The sequence below is a fragment of the Hirundo rustica genome, chromosome 2 (assembly GCF_015227805.2).
Source record: "Hirundo rustica isolate bHirRus1 chromosome 2, bHirRus1.pri.v3, whole genome shotgun sequence".
In the NCBI taxonomy this organism is placed as follows: domain Eukaryota; kingdom Metazoa; phylum Chordata; class Aves; order Passeriformes; family Hirundinidae; genus Hirundo; species Hirundo rustica.
Window position 1 is genome coordinate 48,490,354 of NC_053451.1, and position 17,909 is coordinate 48,508,262.

The 17,909-nt window shown below is 44.5% G+C and overlaps 1 protein-coding gene across 3 annotated transcripts in view; it reads right to left on the reverse strand.

Annotated features, from left to right (window-relative positions):
- SLC7A1 (solute carrier family 7 member 1) overlaps positions 1 to 17,909 on the reverse strand; it is a 36,885-nt gene that overhangs the window by 3,371 nt on the left and 15,605 nt on the right. The window contains exons 3-11 of one of the 3 annotated variants that reach the window (XM_040057245.2): positions 13,679 to 13,837; positions 11,727 to 11,901; positions 9,735 to 9,859; positions 7,927 to 8,149; positions 7,006 to 7,145; positions 5,240 to 5,342; positions 3,278 to 3,489; positions 2,792 to 2,940; positions 419 to 527 (exon numbers count right to left, since the gene is read on the reverse strand). In XM_040057245.2, the coding sequence (XP_039913179.1) occupies positions 419 to 527; positions 2,792 to 2,940; positions 3,278 to 3,489; positions 5,240 to 5,342; positions 7,006 to 7,145; positions 7,927 to 8,149; positions 9,735 to 9,859; positions 11,727 to 11,901; positions 13,679 to 13,837 (1,395 nt within the window). Of the gene's footprint in view, positions 1 to 418; positions 528 to 1,621; positions 1,915 to 2,791; positions 2,941 to 3,277; positions 3,490 to 5,239; positions 5,343 to 7,005; positions 7,146 to 7,926; positions 8,150 to 9,734; positions 9,860 to 11,726; positions 11,902 to 13,678; positions 13,838 to 17,909 lie in introns of those variants that run through there. The other 2 variants (XM_058419556.1, XM_040057246.2) reach the window with 2 other exon arrangements.

The following is a 17,909-nucleotide window of genomic DNA, read 5'->3' on the forward strand; positions in this document are numbered from 1 at the left end:
AGTCAATCTACCCCAGCCCCAAATGGGATCCTGATTTGAGCATTTCAGACTATTCAGCCTTATATCTATGGCTGCTGGGAGCATCTTGGGATGCAGCTCAGCTCCTTCAGCTCCAGGAGCACAGGCCCCACCACCTGGACAGCAGCACAAAGCCAGCCAACAAGAAATGCTCTATGGTTTCTTGTTGGCAACAAGACTCATAAAATGGTTCATGGGTCTTTGTTCTGTCCACACAAAAGCTTCAAGACCCTTGAATTTGAAACAAAGCTTGTTATACACTGGCTAAACGGCTTCAGTCAAGTCACCAGGGCTGCCCAAGGGTGATAAGGGCACAGAATCCCTCCCTGGAATGGTACAATAAATTAATGGTTAACATAATCTAGTAACTTTGAACACAGGATTTTTCACTTAAACTCACCTAGAAGCATCCAGATTGCAAACCGAATCCATGTACCTGCATCTAGCTGCATCATGAGGTAAACATTCACAAAAATACTCCCAACAGGAAGAAAGGGCAGAAAAGGTACCTGAAAAAGAACAAGGGATATGTTACATCTACAAGCATGATTAATGAGCAGAAAAGAATATCACATCACTTGAAAATGGGAAGTGATGGCTGTTATCAACTCTTCAGCTGCCAGATCTGAGAAAAGGCAAGGTTAAACCCAAAAGGACATCAGTCCACCACAGGAGGAGGATGTGAACAATGCTGTTCACCTGTTTTAAAAGCATGTGGTCTAGAAGGAGGCAAGAGGCAAATTTCAGTGGCAATACTAAATACTTGTGGGGCAAAGGAGAGAAGAGTAAAAATCAAGGACTGTATCGTGACAAGCACCTATTGAAGACCGAGAGATGAAGGTAAGGGGAATGTCAGAGAAGGGACCTGTGAGGTACTTCATCCACCAAGGCAATGAAGCAATAGAGAGCAAATTATTCCAAAGCAAAGAAAAACAGCAAATATTGCATGAGATGACTACAGCTGTACTAAGAATGCCTTAGTGGTCTAAGAATCAAAGAAGAATTAGACAGTGAAGCCAAAATACAAAAATAAGGATACAAAAAATAGCACTGCAAATATGAAATCAAACAAGGCAAATTATAATAATAGAAAAGTTTCTGAATATGGTGGAATCAAGTGGAAAGCGAACTTCACTCCTAAGGGAAAAGGAGATTTACAAAAACAAACACGCTGAAATGTGGGCCTTTCCTGATTTAAGATTTGCCAAAAAAATTTAGGTAAAGTAGCTGTTCACATCACTAGAGAAGGGGGATGGGCACACGAAAAGGAAAAAGGAAAAAGGAAAAAGGAAAAAGGAAAAAGGAAAAAGGAAAAAGGAAAAAGGAAAAAGGAAAAAGGAAAAAGGAAAAAGGAAAAAGGAAAAAGGAAAAAGGAAAAGATTTTTCTAAATTTGGCTTTGTCATGTCAGTAGAGATAAATAAAATTTCCCTAGGTGGGTGAGTTATGTAGCCAGAGATTTCAGAAGTGATCTTTGGAGTAGTAAATAAGCAGCTCTCAGAGCTCTTGGTACACTGGTAAAGTCTCTGAAGACTGCAGAAGGGAGAAAAACTACTTATTAAAAAATACAGAAAAACAACTAGGAAACAAACAGGTCAGCCTTGGATTTCCAGAGTGATTTTTGAGAAAAATCACAGTCCGATTGTAAGTGCCCTAAGCACAGCAAGGAAATAAGAAACAAGGTTGTCAAGCATTGGAACAGGCTACCCAGGGAAGTGGTGTAGTCATCATACCTGGAGGTGTTTAAAAGGCACGTAGATGTGGCACTGAGGGACATGGTTTAGAGGTGGACTTGATGATCTTAAAGGTCCTTTCCAACCTAAATGATTCTATGATTTTTTGATTACAGATTTAGCTGTGACAGGTATAATTTTCTTTTTTCTTGGACAGGGTAGTGGCTGAGGGGAAAAAAAGGAGGTAAAAATATCCTGAGTGAAAAGATCCTGTGTGAACAGACCTCCTCAGAAGCATGTTCAGAAAATAAGACCTAGATGAGAGTTCCTCAGTTTTCTGCTCCTGAACATTTTTGTTTCCACCTTTGGGACCATAACCCCAAAATGAGCTGCAACACCACCTTGGAAAACTCTGGCTGTATGAAGTTACTAAAATTTCTGAATTTATGGAAAAACTTTAACTGAAGAACAATTGAAATGAAAGCAGTTTAGAGGATACAATTAAAATCAAAAATTAATTTAACAAATTGGGGAACTACCTGAAATCAAGATGATAAAGCATGACTTGTAGGATTACACTGGGAGAAAAAACCCATCCTGGTGTTTGTTTAATATAGAAAGGATGGCGTGCTTGGAGAGGGCAGGAGAACAACAGAATTCCTCATACTTGAGGCTGTTTAAGAGAGAACAGTCATCCCTTGGCTTCCAGGGGGCTAAGGAGGATATGAAAGAGCACTTTCTTAGAGCCTTAGATCTTTGCAAACAAGTTTACTTCTTGCATTCTTCCTCCTGTGGTATCCACGATCTGATGTGGCCCTTCACAACCATCCTCTTCCCTCCAGTCTCTTCTTCTCTTGTCTCTTCCCTATCCTATGACCATCTGCTTTCAAAAGCAGGGTCCTGCCCTTAATTTCCAGCCACACCTATGCAGCAAGTTCTGCCTTTCCAGCTTCTCCTGGATAGAAAAGTTCACATCATGCCTGTATTCTCTGCACGTCCATTTGGCCAGTGACCTCCTTCTGACACAGGGCAACACATGCACTTCCTCCTCCAACCACCTCCCAGGCACCTCTTTTCTAGCTACGTGTCCCAGGACATTCACCTTAAAGGAGAGTTTGGTTTTGCTTTCAGGCTGTTTCCGTATAATGAAGATGACAGTGACAACAAGGATGGCGGCAATAATCTGTACAGTGTTTATCAGAATGTTTGGCTCAAAAGAAGTCAGGATACAGATACCCACAATAAGGAAACCTGTGAACACACACCAAAGGTTACTGATTTTTTTTTTTTTTAGATATAAGGAAAACCTGAGAACAAATCATAAGCAAGCAAAGCAGAATCTGAACGCTCACAAACAAAACAGTGATTCACAAAACCCCTAACTATAACAGATACGGCTTTTCCACTACACACCCCCACACACTCCATCTGTGGATTTCTTTTTAAGTCAGAAATTTAATCCTCAGTTATTCTAGCCATTACAAGAGCTGATCAAAACCACATCAGGGAGGTGAGTTTTCCCACCATGGTGGGTCCAAAGCCCTACCAGCTGACTCACTGCCCCAGAGACACACTGCCCCGCACTTACCAATGATGAAGGTTGAGATGTTCACCACCGAACCAGAGAATTTGGAAGGATCTGAATCTGTGGAACACAGTATGGCTTTGAGGGAAAACTTCTCCTCTTCCTCTGGCAGAAACCCAGCCTGTGACTCACTGGTGCTCACAGACTCGTTGTTATCTGTCTCCTCTGTCGACCTAGCCATCTGGTATGCCAAATTAGGCTGCTCTGGCTGGTACCTAGGAAAAGGAAATGACACAAAGAGCCTGTAAGTTTGGCTTTTAAATGAGGGTACCACTCATTTAAGAGATAGTCATGGCTGCACGCCAGATTTTACAGCACCAGAATCGGCCCACGTCACATCCATACCCTTCTGCTTCAAGGGGAAATTTGAGGAATGAAGTCATCATGAGGTAAGCAAATACGGCCAGCTCTTATCACCCACAGCTTGGTCGTAATGTAAGTGTTTTAAAGTGGACAGTGCTCCCTTTCATGAACCCTCGCATCCATGTCACCAAGACACGACTGGGTGACAGGAGAAGGAAACAGCAGAGGGACAGACTGATGATCATAACCAGGCCATTGTGTCATCTGTGGCTGTTCAGCTCTTGCATTCTGGCACAGACATGGCTGAGCTATGTCTGATAACAGCTATCACACCCTGCAGTGACATTCCTGGTGCCCCATACACTTCCACCACAGGCTCTTCTGCCAGCTTGTCTGCTGCCACACAGGGAAGGAAGAGCTGAAGCAAGAATGGTTGTTGCATGTGTGTGTTGCACATTAAACAGGGCTGTGACACACAGCCACATAGATCCATAAACAAAAAACACTCTTCCGGCCTCAGCTCTCCATTACAGAAGGTTTTGTCAAGTTACTCAGCCGCAAGTCTGACTAACTTTGGGCCACGTTGAAAGTCATCTTAAAACTCTTCTTGTGGGAATGTGCCCACAATGAGGCATTTGTTAAACACTGAGAACTGTGAAATGCACTGAAATCCTTGAGTCCAGCCACAGCAAGAAACTAGTAGTAGGACCTTACAGCTTTGGAAACAATTCAGCTGCTACATCGTTAGCAGTCAAGAGGCAGACAAATCAGCTGCCCAGGCCACTACAAAACAGGCTGTCGGCTCTGTCAACCCATGATGGGGGAAATGTCATGCAATAGGTACAGCAGCTTGCAAAAACAAATTAAAAAGCCATTTCTAGCTCTGAGGAAAAGAGAAGGCTGGGAAATCAGGAAACTTAAGATGGACAAGGCAAATCGGCAAGAATTTTCAAGGGGCAGGGAGGAGAGCACAAACACGAAGCAATGGTACTGCAGAACAGCACTGGCCCTTCACCTGCTGCAAGACTGTTCTTAGTTCAGGGCAATTGCTGTGAAAGCCTCCATTTGATTCTGAGTAAGTCATTCAACACACAAAGGTATTTTTCAGTAACATGATCTTCAGACATTTTTTTCATTAATCGAGCGCTGCTGCCTGTAAGGTGCCAAACACTGAAGACCCGAGATTTTTAGCTTAGGTTTGGGAAGATGTGGCAGCTCAGCACTTCTAAAAGACATACACACTGATCCTGCAAACATATGCTCAGCTCTTTTCCTGCTGCTGGACTTCATCTCAAATCCCCTTTCAAAAGGAGAACAACCTGAAATGGTATCCCCACTGGGGAAAAGAACAGGGAGGAGTGTAGTGACACAGCAGGCATCCAGAATAACACATCTTTCCTCCCTACCCCTTGGCAAATCTCCTGGGGCATTTAGAGTTGACCACAGCAGGACTGGCACAGAACAAGGGTTAACCAAGTTCAGAGTACCTCCCTGAAACCTCCCAGAGTACCATCCAAAAAACACAATCCCTTATGAGCTTAAAGAAACAAGTTCTTCACATGCCTGTAGCCGGAGATGTGCCCATAGAAACTATGAGGGCATCTAACTGCTGTGTGGAATTCTCTCTGTGTGCCAGAAGTGACAAAGCCTCTACATTCTTACCTCAGTACCAACACACAGGCTGCTACCAAGGAGTAAGCCAGGAGGGTCCCGATGGACATGAGGTCCACAAGATCTTTCAAGTCAAAGAGAAAGGCCATAACAGCTGTAGGAGGAGAGGAAGGTAAGAGAGAAGAAAAATCAGCAACATGGCAGAACATGCACATCTCAGAAGCATTAATAACAATGCAGCACACACATGACTCTTGCTCAGGACTTGGTAGGGGAGCTCAAGATGTCCCAAGAAAAGGAGAGGCAGGCCTTGGTGCATGAATACCCTAAGACTCCACAGGCTGTCCCAGCCTCACTACCTGAAACAACAGGAAATGATTACTACAGTAAATTTCAGCCTGTTTGTCTCGCACAGCTATGTTCACCCAACTAGCAACAAAAAGCAGGGGTTTAAGCCACAACCTCATTGTTAGTCCCTCAGAGGACCTGCAGCATTCCTGAAGTCACAGTTATCTCCTGGAAGTAGCTAGAGGGAACAGAGGATGGGTAGCACCTTGCCCTGGTGTCTCAGCTCAGCTGGGATGAAATCAGGCTTGTGCATGCAATGAGACCAAGCAACAAAGAAGGCATCTTGAAGTAGCAGGTGTCATCATGGAGATTTCCAGAAAAAGGCTGCCATTCCTTAGGGATTACCCTGCTTACACACCCTCATCAGGCAACCCCGGTTGTACAGGACTTTGTATAGGGCTTTCATAAGGCAAATAAGTGGATAAAAGACACACAGACAAACATCAGGTGACACCAACGCTCATATGAGAATGTAGCAACCTCAGAGCTGAGCCTGGCCCAGCCCAGCCTTAATGCACAACCTGGAGCCCAACAACCAGGCCAATGTTCAAACTCAGCTAGCAAATAGTGTCCCTGCAGCTTCGTGTGGGTTTTGGTCACAGGCACTATGGAACACTTGGATGAGACTGCAAAGCTTTGTTTTTTTTACTTTATATTGCTCTTCTCCCTACCCCACCATGGTCTGCACCCAAGAATACCTGAAGAGGAAGGTGCAAGAGAAGGAAGCTCTGAGGAGGCTCTGTGAGTCCCAGCAGTAGGAGCTGAGCCCTTTCACAGGAGCTCAGAGGCCAGGGCAGCAGTCCAGCAGCAACTCCCCACCAAAAGTGGCACATTCCTGTACCTGGGGCTCATCCTGCATTTGCAGCAGAAGGTAAAGAGGAAGCAGCAAGGCTCTCCTCTTTGCCAGGCATCGTGAGGAAGGGGGTGGCTGCAAGTACAGGGTAAGCTGCTCGTCCTTGCTGTCCGGGAGGATAAATTCCCGTATTTCTGGGGGGCCAGGAGAAGGAAGGGGAGAACAGGATGGCTGGCAGCTGTGACTAACTGATTAACAAATGCCAGTGCCACACAGGCCATCTGCTGCTCTGGCATCTTCTGCAGAGCTGCTACCTACAGGCGGTGCTGTGTCTTCAGCCAAGCCAGGCCAACAGCCACAAGGATGCTGGGGCACCACTGGCTGCTACCTTGCAGGGCGTTAATTACTTTTCAGGCTGGCTGAGCAGATAAAGGTAGTTCCTGGCATGAGACAGGATGGCAGCAATGAGCTCTGAGAGAGGGACAAGAACACAGCAAGCTACTCATGCTCACCCAGATGCTCCAGGGCATGCCCTGGAAATCCAGGACACCCTCTGGGATGTTGTATTCTGCAATATATCCAATTAGTAAGTGGGCTAGAGTCAGGCAGACTTATCTGCTCTGAAGATGAGCTTATGTCTCCTTTCCACAGATTCATGCAAGTCTTTGGATCCTACCTGCAGTAGCACCTGATGTCACTGTTGCAATTAAGGGAGTTTTTCTCTTCTCGTTGACTTTAGCCAGAAATTTAAAGAGAAGTCCATCTTCTGCCATAGCATAAATTATTCGAGGCATCGGAAACATGGAGCCAAGGAGACTATGAACACAGGAAGGAGAAATAATCTACTTACATCACCTCCTGCTGAGCATAGGCACACAAGCAAAAGCAAGTTTATGGCAGTGTAACTATAGAACAGGTGGCTTTTGTTCACTTCAGCTTCTCCTTCAAGGGCTCCCTCTGAACACCCATGTTACTACTAGCTGGTAACTGAGGCGCAGCTCTACGATTCTGGATAGCTAAACTTAGCCATGGGGCATAAAACCAGCCTGACTTTCAGGTAGTAAAAGAGCTGTAACTTCCACAAGCCTCTGTGAGTTGCTCACCTAACTGGGTACATCTAAGTTGATCTGAAATAGGCCTTCCAAGTTCAGGAGGTGACATGTTCTGCCTCCAGCCCGCCCTGCCTCCCATCCAAATGGCTGTCCTGCAGGCAGCCTGCACACAGATGGCCCTGGATATGGTAAGCCCCATGTGCTCCTGAAGACGCACCCTGCGCTACCTGATACGAGTCTGCTCTCCACCCAGCAGGCCAAGATGTCTTGCACCCAAACCGCGCATTGCACAGTTGCCTCCATGACTTAGTCAATCAATCCAGATTTATATTCCTGAGATGCACCTGCTGGGTCTTCTGCTAAGATGGGAGTTTCTTGAAGTGATACTGGTCACTTGGTTCTCTGGTACCTACCACAGCGTGAAATCCTGGTCCTTTTGAGGTCAGTAGCTCTGAATTTCATCCCTGCTCTCCCCTCCATTTCCTAAAGGAGGTGGAGGTACACGCTTGCCTTGAGAGATGCAAAAATCAAGAGCAGTGTCTTACCTTGTAGAAAGTGCACACAAGGAACCGACAGCCACCGCATAATTGGCTCCATCCCAACCCACATATTTAAAGGCATTGGGTAAAGGGCTGTTGGTATCCAGCTGGTAGTAAGGCATCATGAGCGTCAGGGCAGCCGACACACCAAAGTAAGCCACAAAGCAGATGAGAAGAGATGCCACAATGCCAATAGGAATGGCCTTCTGAGGGTTTTTTACCTCCTCACCTAGAAGACAGCAATTTAAATATCAGCTAAATGACACGCAAGACCTTTACCCAACCTAGAGCAGGTGTGCTGGCTGTGGTTTTCAAAGATTTTTTGGGCACAGAGGTGTTCCTTGACCATAATGCTGCTGATGGCCTGCTCCATCCACTTGGGATACCACAGCCTGTTTGCTCCCATTTCTGCTGCTCCTGTCACTTCTTCTGACACACATTTGTGGAAACCTTGTAAACTCAGGCACAGAAACAATCTGGATTAAAAAACAGTCCTTTCCCCAAAACACATGATCCTTCTATCCTACTCCTTCTATCGTATTGATGGTGCAGGCCCAAGGAGAGTTCAATGATCAAAGATGATGGAAAATTATTGTGCAGCTGTAGGGAAAGTCCGTGCATGTCCATTTTAGTAACATCTCCACCAGAACTAACAGACCACGATCATGGCACCATAGGTGCCCATTTCCAGAGAAAGACAGAGTGCCTGAAAGTCACATGGATCTTTGAAAACGCCTCTTAACAAAAGGACCCCCTCCAGTTTTTATGGAAAATTTCCAACAACCAAGTAGAAAAAAAATGTGTGTATAAAAACATAATTCCTCATAATTCAGGAACCAATCAGTTACAGAACAGATTTGCACTTTGCTAGTCCTACAAAACTGCTCTGAAAGCAAAAGCTCCTGAGGAACAGCATTTCAGCAGGATGAACTGATAAACACAGATCCATACATCTGCAAGTCAAAAGCAGATGTATGTTTCTCCTACAAGGAGAGGCTCCAGGGCTGGCTGAAGTAATGGAGCCAACACTTTTCCAACTCCTTGCTTGGAACAAGACACAGTAATGCTTAATCTGTCTGTGATGATTCCCTTCTCCCTCTGTTCCAACCATTCTTGCCAAATGTATAATTAGGGATAATCCTTTCTTCAGGGAACTAAGACTCATCGTAGCCACAAGAAATACAACTATACTGATAGCTTCTCTCTCAAAGTGAGACCTCTTAATCTGTACAGGTAAAAACTCCTGATTATGAGGCACAGTTCTAGCTAGCAAACTATCTCTGCAGTTCACTGCCCAGAGGCTTTCTCTTTCTCTGGATCTTTAAAATACTCCAAGCCATCAGAGCTTCCTCAGCTGAATGCACTGAAGAACTCTGTTCCAGAATAACCTATTGATTAAAGTATCCAGAGTTAGAGGCTCAAACTCATACCAGGCATGTGAACCTGGGCCTTCCCTGTTTGCCTAGCTGGTAAACCTGGACATGTTTTCTGCCGAGTCTGATCTGGTTAGTGTCATCACTGACAATCCACAAGCTTGGGCCCTGCTGGCAAAGAAGGGAGAAAGCTCATGGTTATGCAGTTTGTCCGTGTGCCACAGCAGCTACAAGTCAGCACTCGGGCACCCCGGGACTTGAACGAATTCAGCACTTTCACTATTAGGAGCATCAGGCCAAAAGCTGATTTTGAGCTGAGGTTCAGAGGGACGACAAATGCGGTGTCCCGAACTCCCTATTATCTGTGCTATGCAACGTTACTGAAAGTCAATCTACCGGCAGCCAGGCTCATAACCAGACTGAAGACATCTTCCCCCTTACCTGTGGTAGCAATACAGTCAAATCCCACAAAAGCATAAAAACACGTGGCTGCCCCTGAGAGGACTCCTTTCCATCCATAGGGCATAAACCCTCCAACACCGTAGAGCTTTTCTTCCTGTGTTTGACTGAAAGGCATGGAACTGGGTTAGAAGTGATCCTACCTAGCTGGGAGTCACAGAGCTATTGACATAGCTCATAACAAAATCCAAAGCCAAAGTCTGAAGAAGCAGGCTCTCCCTTTCATACAAATACCAGGCAAAATGCTAAGCCTTACCCACTGCTGAGCTTTGGACTGGCCTGCAACAGCCTGGGGAATGCAAGGAATAAAAACGGCTCATGGTTTGTTCCCACCACCTGTTTTGTGGGGTGGAAAAAATCTCTTAGCTAAGACAAGGAGAAAATAGCACGAATATTAAAAATCCTCTCCTAACATCACTGCATATGTGTAGACACATATATTCGTTTAAACAGAAGCTTTTGGAAAAGCTGAAGATTGAGAAACACGTGAACCATCCACTTTTTACTTCAGATGGACTCAGATAAGGAGTAGGTGAGTAGACATAAGAGTGGAATACAGGGTGCCATGATTGTTTAAAATCCACCCCATCTTCCATTCTCAACCTCCAAATTCCTTGTGCAAAGCTCATACTCAAACCATGCCTGTAACCATGAGAGAAAAGTGGAGCATGGATCCCTGACGCACCAAATACTTTGCCAAACTTTATCCAAAGTTCACTTAAGTCAACACACAAACACAGGCGGATCCCAGTGCACTCTGGATTGTGACCCCAGATCTATGTGCCTTGTGTTGAGTGACATATAACAATCATACCCTTCAGTTCAAGTGATTTAGGTCACTTTTTCAGTGAAAAGCCTTTATAAAGATGAATTTAGGCAGTTAAACTAAAGTAAACCCCAAATCTGCAAGTCTTCTCACATATAAGCATCTGAACGCTCTCACAGAAGCTCTGCGGAGACTTCGATGAAAACTGGCCTATAGAAATAGCACAACCCAAAAGTGGACTACTCTGGAAACAATGGTAAAACAAACCCCAGACAGATTTTACAAAAATAGTAAGTCCTACAGGTCAAAGAGCTGGACTCACACTTTGAAACTCTTGCAGTAGCTGGTCCTTGCATGGGAATAGCAGGAGGGAAGGAGAGGGGACATGTCCTATAAAAGCAATTTGTTTGCAGCAGGTTGAATTTTGAAAAGAGGCTCAAGAAGCAGCTTATACACGAGATAAATTTGATGCCCACAACATTTATGAATCTCACCAGATTTTGCCCCAACTGTGCTTCCTTGCAGGCCCTCATAAAGGGTTTAGGTAGCAAGCCAGGACTGAGCTGATATATGTGAAGATATTTAAAGGCCCTTATTCTGTGTGGTACAGTCTCAAGCAAAAATTAATAGCTTTGTCTAACTGGTAAGCCTTGTAAGCTTCTTAATTTTGATCTTGTGGAGGATGACAGAATTTTGGCCAAGCATCAAAATGTCATTAAAAACAGATTTATTATATGCTTGCAGCAATGCAGTCAAATAATCTGCAACTTGCCTTCATTTGATTGAGGCACTTAGGACGAGGTCTCTATAAGGCATAACAATGCCCCAAGGATACAAAGAAAGTCCACAGCTATACTTGGACACGGCTTCATACAGATACCAGAGCCAGCCTGGTGTAGACTTGAGTAAGACACTGTCTAAAGAGCTCTTTTCTCTCAGTTTTGGATACTATATTGGTTATAAGGCTAGAAATGGTCCATCCTGCAGCAGGGCCCACGATGACACACCCTACTCCTATCACTTTCAGCCCATCAGTACAGCCTGCTTTCAGCAAACACACACTAAAAACAGCTCTGCCTCCAAGGTATCTGGCAGTGGAGGCAGCCATCCCATTCACTGGTTTTCTAACTCAGACCATAACCCCCCCATTTAAACTTGCTTTTGAAAATACACCAGCTTCTGAGATGAAAAGAAAACATCCAACTTACTTGTCTTTGAAAACACTATGGCTGGTGTTGTAAATGTCCTGTTCAGTCAGGTTCCAGTTTTTAACCGATCCTTTCACAAAGCCAGAGATCACGACAAATCCAAGGACAAGGACGTTGATGCAGGTGAACACTTTGTTCACCAGGGCAGATTCTTTCACGCCAAAAGCTAAAAGCCCTGGGGAAGAAATGGCATAAGTCAGGTATTTCATCACCAGGAGCAGGTGCTGGGGACTCACAGACATAGCTCAACTGTGTTCATGCTGTGCTCTGCTCAAATTATCACACCTTGTTTCTTCACAAAGCCAAGCAGTTTAGGACCAACTCACCCAGAAGCAGGATGAGGGCTCCAGCTCAGACATTTTTGCTGCAGAATGTGACACACCTTCCCACCCAGCACGCCCATGGGGACTGTGTCCCTGGTAAAATGCCTTGCTAATACACTCAAATGACTCGCACAGCCTCAAACTCCATACAGAGACCCAGAGAAAGCACAACAGGTGGTTTTTAATTAAGGAACATTTTCTTATAGGTCTTGGCCAAATGCAGAAGTTATGAACAACACTCACCTTTCCTTAGAAAGAGGAGGAAATATGAACAGGGACCAAATCCAGGAGGATTCTAATAGCTATTTCTAGAGCTGAAGACAAAGAAGAAGGTGGTATCTAGGGAATCCTGTTCCCACTTAAATCAGCAAGAGCTTTGCCAGCAGAAATAAACTTGTGGTGATGATATTTAGGACTAAAGCTGCTAATTCACCAGCTTTTTTTTAGAAAATATAGTTTACCTTTTTTAATAAAATCCATGGAATTTTCTTCATGCAGGAGGATAAAGCCACCTTATTATAAAGTAACCTTTGTAATTTTATACCTCAGCAGTGCTAAAGTAAGGAGTTCTAAATTTTGTAAATTGTATCTGAGGTGAAAGACCAGATTCTGATTTGAAATGAGAGCAACTCATATTACATATAGGTGAACAAAGAGGAAAATCTCTCCCATTTAGATGTAACCCTGAAAACAGAGGGCTGCTATTGGCTTCAGCAGCCCTCGATGCAGTTCTAGATCCGAATACAAAGCCAAATGCCAAAGCATCCCTTGCTTAGAAGGCTTGTCCCGGTGAGCACAGCTCACACTGTGAAAAGGCCATTCCACTGTGAGTGGCAAATGTCAGACTGACCTTGCTAGTGTGACACTTCAGCTTCTGCCTGCTGGAAACCACAGAGGAGTACAGAAGTGTGATTTTTTTTATATTTGCCTTAACTTGGTAATGCTTTGCAAGATCCAGTTGGAGTAGAGATAAACATTCAGAAGAATTTTAATCTTGCAAGTTGTCAAAAATTTTCCAATTTATGATCAAAGGCTTGGCACATTTTTAGAAAAAAAACCAAAAAAACAAAGAGGCACTGACTGCCTATGACACATTTATTTCTCTGGAGTCTTGTATTCACTTCTGCAAATTGAAGCCCATATATATTAAAAAAACCCAAAGCCGAAACAGTAGTACATGAGACTGTAACTATGTCCTCTTTCTTTTTTTCCTCTCACTTTCCTGGCTCAAGGCATCAAAAACTGGCAGATTATCGAAGAGGCAATAAGTTTGATAGACCAACTGCATGAAATTCTTGTGTAATAGGATTTGTGGAGGGAAGGATTAAACTCCTATACCTGACTGAGGATAACAAGTCATCTTTTCTTTTCCTCCTTATATAAAATTTGATTGAAGGTTTTAAAAGTGGCTGAAAAAATATAGAGAATGCTCCTGTCTAATTAAAAACCTAGTAAACAAGCTATGCCCTGTGCTAACTCCACAGCAGCTATATAGGTCAATCCAACGCTTGTAGCAGAGCCTTTAATATGTTGCTCAAAATAAATTAGGACTTCTGCTCATTCCAAAAGCAAACTATGACATTGCAGAAGAAGGAAGTTCAAGACCCACAAACCCCTCCAGTGCCTCACCAGTCAGGATGAAGATTATCACCACAGCAAAGATGTCTGGGTATTGTGCTAGCACTCCAGGAGCATCCATCGTCATGTACTTTTTACAAAATTTTTCAATGTGCTGACCTATGATTTCATCAAACGTCGCGCTCCAGGCTCTGGCCACACTTGAGGTTCCTGCCAGAGGACAGAAAGGACAAAATCACTCTTTGTGGCTGGCACATGTTCCAAACCAGGCGGAGCCTTGTAAGGTTTTTCAATATGGAAGGCCTCAAAGCAACCTTGCATGTGCTCCCAGGTGCTGGGAGTAGCCCTTCCTCTCCATACCCAGCCCACAGCCTGCGTTCATGCTTGGCATCTGCTTGATGGCAACACACACAGGTGGCGGGCCTCAGACTCCTGCTGAGCTGACAAAATGAGAAAAATCCTTTTAGTCTGGCTTCTTTGCAAACCTCATCTTTGCCTTAGGTACTGCCCTGACCGACCTTTTCCTTACACACCCAAGGGCCAGATCTTCCCCCAGACCTGGTGACTTCTGTTACCAGAGGTCCAAATGTAACGCTGGCAGAAGTCCCTGGCAGCCCCAGTTAGGTGGCTGCAGCCCAGGCAGAGAGAGACCTTACAGAATCCAGCTGCCCTCCAGCAGCGCAATGCTGGAGCACCAGAGCCTGGACCACATCAGTGGCCAGCTCTGCACTCTGGCGATGCTCAGATCTGCTCTGACCTCCAGTGCCAGAGCACCCAAGCAGGAAAAAGTCTCAGATACAATTTACATGTTATCTGAGCATAAGTCAGCCTATTGCAGAATGCTGGTGATGACCACAGCAAGTGAAACAGCTCCTGCCTGCAGCAAGCGCCCAGGCTTCGCCCTCTGGGGTTGCTTTTTGTTTCCATTTGAGCGCACCCAACGACGTGCACTTTGCTGGGGTGATGACTAAACCTGGGGTCTCAGGACAAGCAAGCTGGGGACAATGTCTGGGCCATAAAGGTCGTTTTAGAGAACTGAAATACTAACAACAAACAGCTCCCATCAGACAGTGACAGCATGTTGTAAAGTAGGCTTGGGTAAAAGCCAGCTTCTCCCTCTCCTGTGCTAATGTGGCTACTGCTACACTCCCAGTGTCTTATACAGTACATACACTATATATAACAGCACCTAATTGCATATCATAATTATTACTGTACATAATTACCTAGTTAAAAAAAGAGCTTGGCTTGGTTTTGGCTTGTAGAGCAATTCCTTAGGGGATGCCATCAGATGCCCTTTTCCACCCAGAACAGTCTGTCCTGCCACACTCACCTGTGAGTGGGGGTTCAGGTCCCAACTCCAGCACCTGCAATCCTGTCAAACAATGTCTGTGCTCACCTACAGCCAAATCCTCTGCAGCAGCAGTGGGCAGCACCTTGCAGCACAGCTGGGAACACTCACCTGCCCAATCCAGCTCTGCAACAGCATAAAAATTAAGCTGCAGAACAGACCTGTTGGGAGACTCTTCTGTTCATCAAGACAGAAAAGTGCACAGTGTGAACACCTCTAAAGAGTTTGGACATCACTGCCATCAATTTCATCTTGAGAAATTGCTAAAGTTATCATATATCACATTACAATTTTTCAGGTTAGCTTTGGCACAATTTGAGGAAAAATACTATTTTAGTGATATTTTTTGTTCTACTTCTAATATTTCACATTCTCGGACAGGAACACCCAGCTCCTGCATGTGTTATATTAGATGCCAGCTGCTTGGATGCCAGTTCCACATAACTATCAGCCATTTATCTGGAACTCTCTGTAACCAGCAGACTTGAGGGAGCAGGGAGAATCTGACATTCTTCCAACAACGCAGACACCTGGATAACATCTTGCTGTTATTAGACAGCACAGTGTAAAGACACTCAGCTTGTATTCAGGAGGATTTACTCATTCTGGGTCAGCACAGCCTCATCAGAGTGGATTTGGCTCCTTCCTACAGCACACAGCTCTCAGGAGAACTGCAGAGCTCAGTTGCTGGGCTTGCTGCAGGAACAGGCACAGGCAAGGAGGTCACCAAGGAAACCCCAGGAAACCCCAGCAGCATCTACTTACCAGAGATGCTGTTACTTATCCTACCAGTTCCCATCAGTTTCTAGTTCCTGAAACACATCCCACAATCTGGCACAGCTCCCCAAACCCACATCATCCCAGAAGTTCACATCAGATCCTGGTCCTGGACACCTTTCTCCGCTCTAGACTATTAATGATCAGTTGCATGCCCATTTTTTTCTCATCAACCACCTCCAAGACTCCACACGAACCTTCTCCCAAGTCAAGTCACTTAAATTAATTAAAAGCTACTGGCCACACATCCTTGGGACCCCAGGATTTCTTTTTCCACCCTCATAATACTTCCTGAGCCAATGTCTGAGAACCTCACCATGAAAACACCAAGCTGGCTGAGGCCCTTAGTGATGCACATTTTCGATGCACTGCTTGGCATCTTTTCATTTTCAATTTCTTATTTTCTCAACATTCCAAATTTTCTCATTTTCTCATTTCTAATCAGAAGGAGTAAGAAAAAAAACTGGTTTTCTGTCCCTCCCAAGCCCTGGCTCTGAAGTGCAGTGTGTGCCTGCCAGAGACTGGAAGGACCGATGTCTCAAGATACTTAGGGATGCTTGTGTGTGTGTAAGAGACTGAGTATCTCAAGCTTTGCCCTGCTCCCACACCCTGCAGCCTCTATTCCAGTCCTGCACTGGCACACCAGGGACAGGGCTCCACTCTGCCTAACCCAGCCCCTGAGTGGCCAAAAGACCAAAAGTCCCACCTGGGGGGAGGGCCCAAGAAGGCTCAGGGGTTTTTAAGGCTCAGCATGCGTGCAGCACGTCCTGACCCCACCTGCCTCTTGGAGTTTGTATCTGAACACTGGTGGAATCCAGGAGTTGGTAGCTATCTGTGCTTTTCTGTATCTTCTGTCTTTTGCTCTTTCTTCTAATTCCCTCTTCTTGGAACATTCTGAGTAACATGGAACGAGTTTAAAGTGTGCTAAGTTGTATGGGCTAAACTAATGCTGTGAGAAGTGTTTTACGCTGATCAGATGTTGCACTAAGTCTTTAGCTAAAGTTTCCTGGTTTTTCAAAAGTTTGCCAGTAAACTTTTGTGTTGTTTTGTCCTCTTGAGAATATCTGGTCGGTATTTCCCTCGTGTGTCTAACCCAGAGTACAAGAACCATTATAAACACTTTCCAAAATCTCATCAAGCAAGTTGATTGGGGCCTTACAGTGGCAGCCAACATATCTTTCTCCTCCACACCTCAGAAGCTGCTGGGAGTTGTCCTTGCTCACAAGAGCGGCAATTGGCTCTGAGGGAAAAGCTGGGTAAGATAGAGACCTCCTTTACTTCATATTCTACCCTAGTGTTTTCCACCTTAGCCACCCCTTCTCACAAATGATGAGAAAGACAGTTTGCAAGTACACATTCTTGACACAGGACTGACATAAAAATAAGGAAGTTGTATTTGAACACATCCACAAATACTATCTGCCTTGTGACAATACAGTGAGCAGTCAGCTCTGAAACAAGAACTGAGGCAGTTGTTCGAAATCCATTATGAGAGGGAAAAAAAAAAATCCCAGAAGTACCACTCTCAGCCCATATCCTTGGAGCAGAACATTCAGTAGGCAAAAATTTTCAGTGTGCATTTGCAGAATCAGGACAGTAACCACAGCTATGTCACTCATTTTGGTCATCCAGTATCTTGGTAGGAAGGGCCCCAAAACCAACTAGATGAAGGGCATGAAGGAGACGATTTATCGTTACCTTTCTGGAACAGAAGAAAAATTACCAAGAAGTCTGGTCAATTTTTCTATGTGTAGCCTAAGCAGAGTCCATCGTAGAAGGCCGGAGGAAAGTATATGCTTACTTTTTTAAAAAATTATTTTTATCTACTAAATAGCTACAGGACTCTGATTTCTTAAGGAGAGGAGTTTAATTGACTCTGGCTTTTTTTTTTTTTTTTTTTTTTAAGAAGGAGTTGAAGAGGAGAAAAATATTTTAGCTAACACACAGAGGAAAGCCAGCATGATCTCAGAGAGGCAACTGCCATGCCACTATGTTGTTCTTGATATGATCTTACCCTCCAAGCACCATGGAAACTAAATTCCAAGGTAATGCTTACAAATTCCATAAATTGCACTTTAAAAAACCAACTCCTTTAGTAATTTAGCATCCAGTCAGTTTTCAGTTTAACTAGCAAGCTTTCAGTCTCATCTGGTG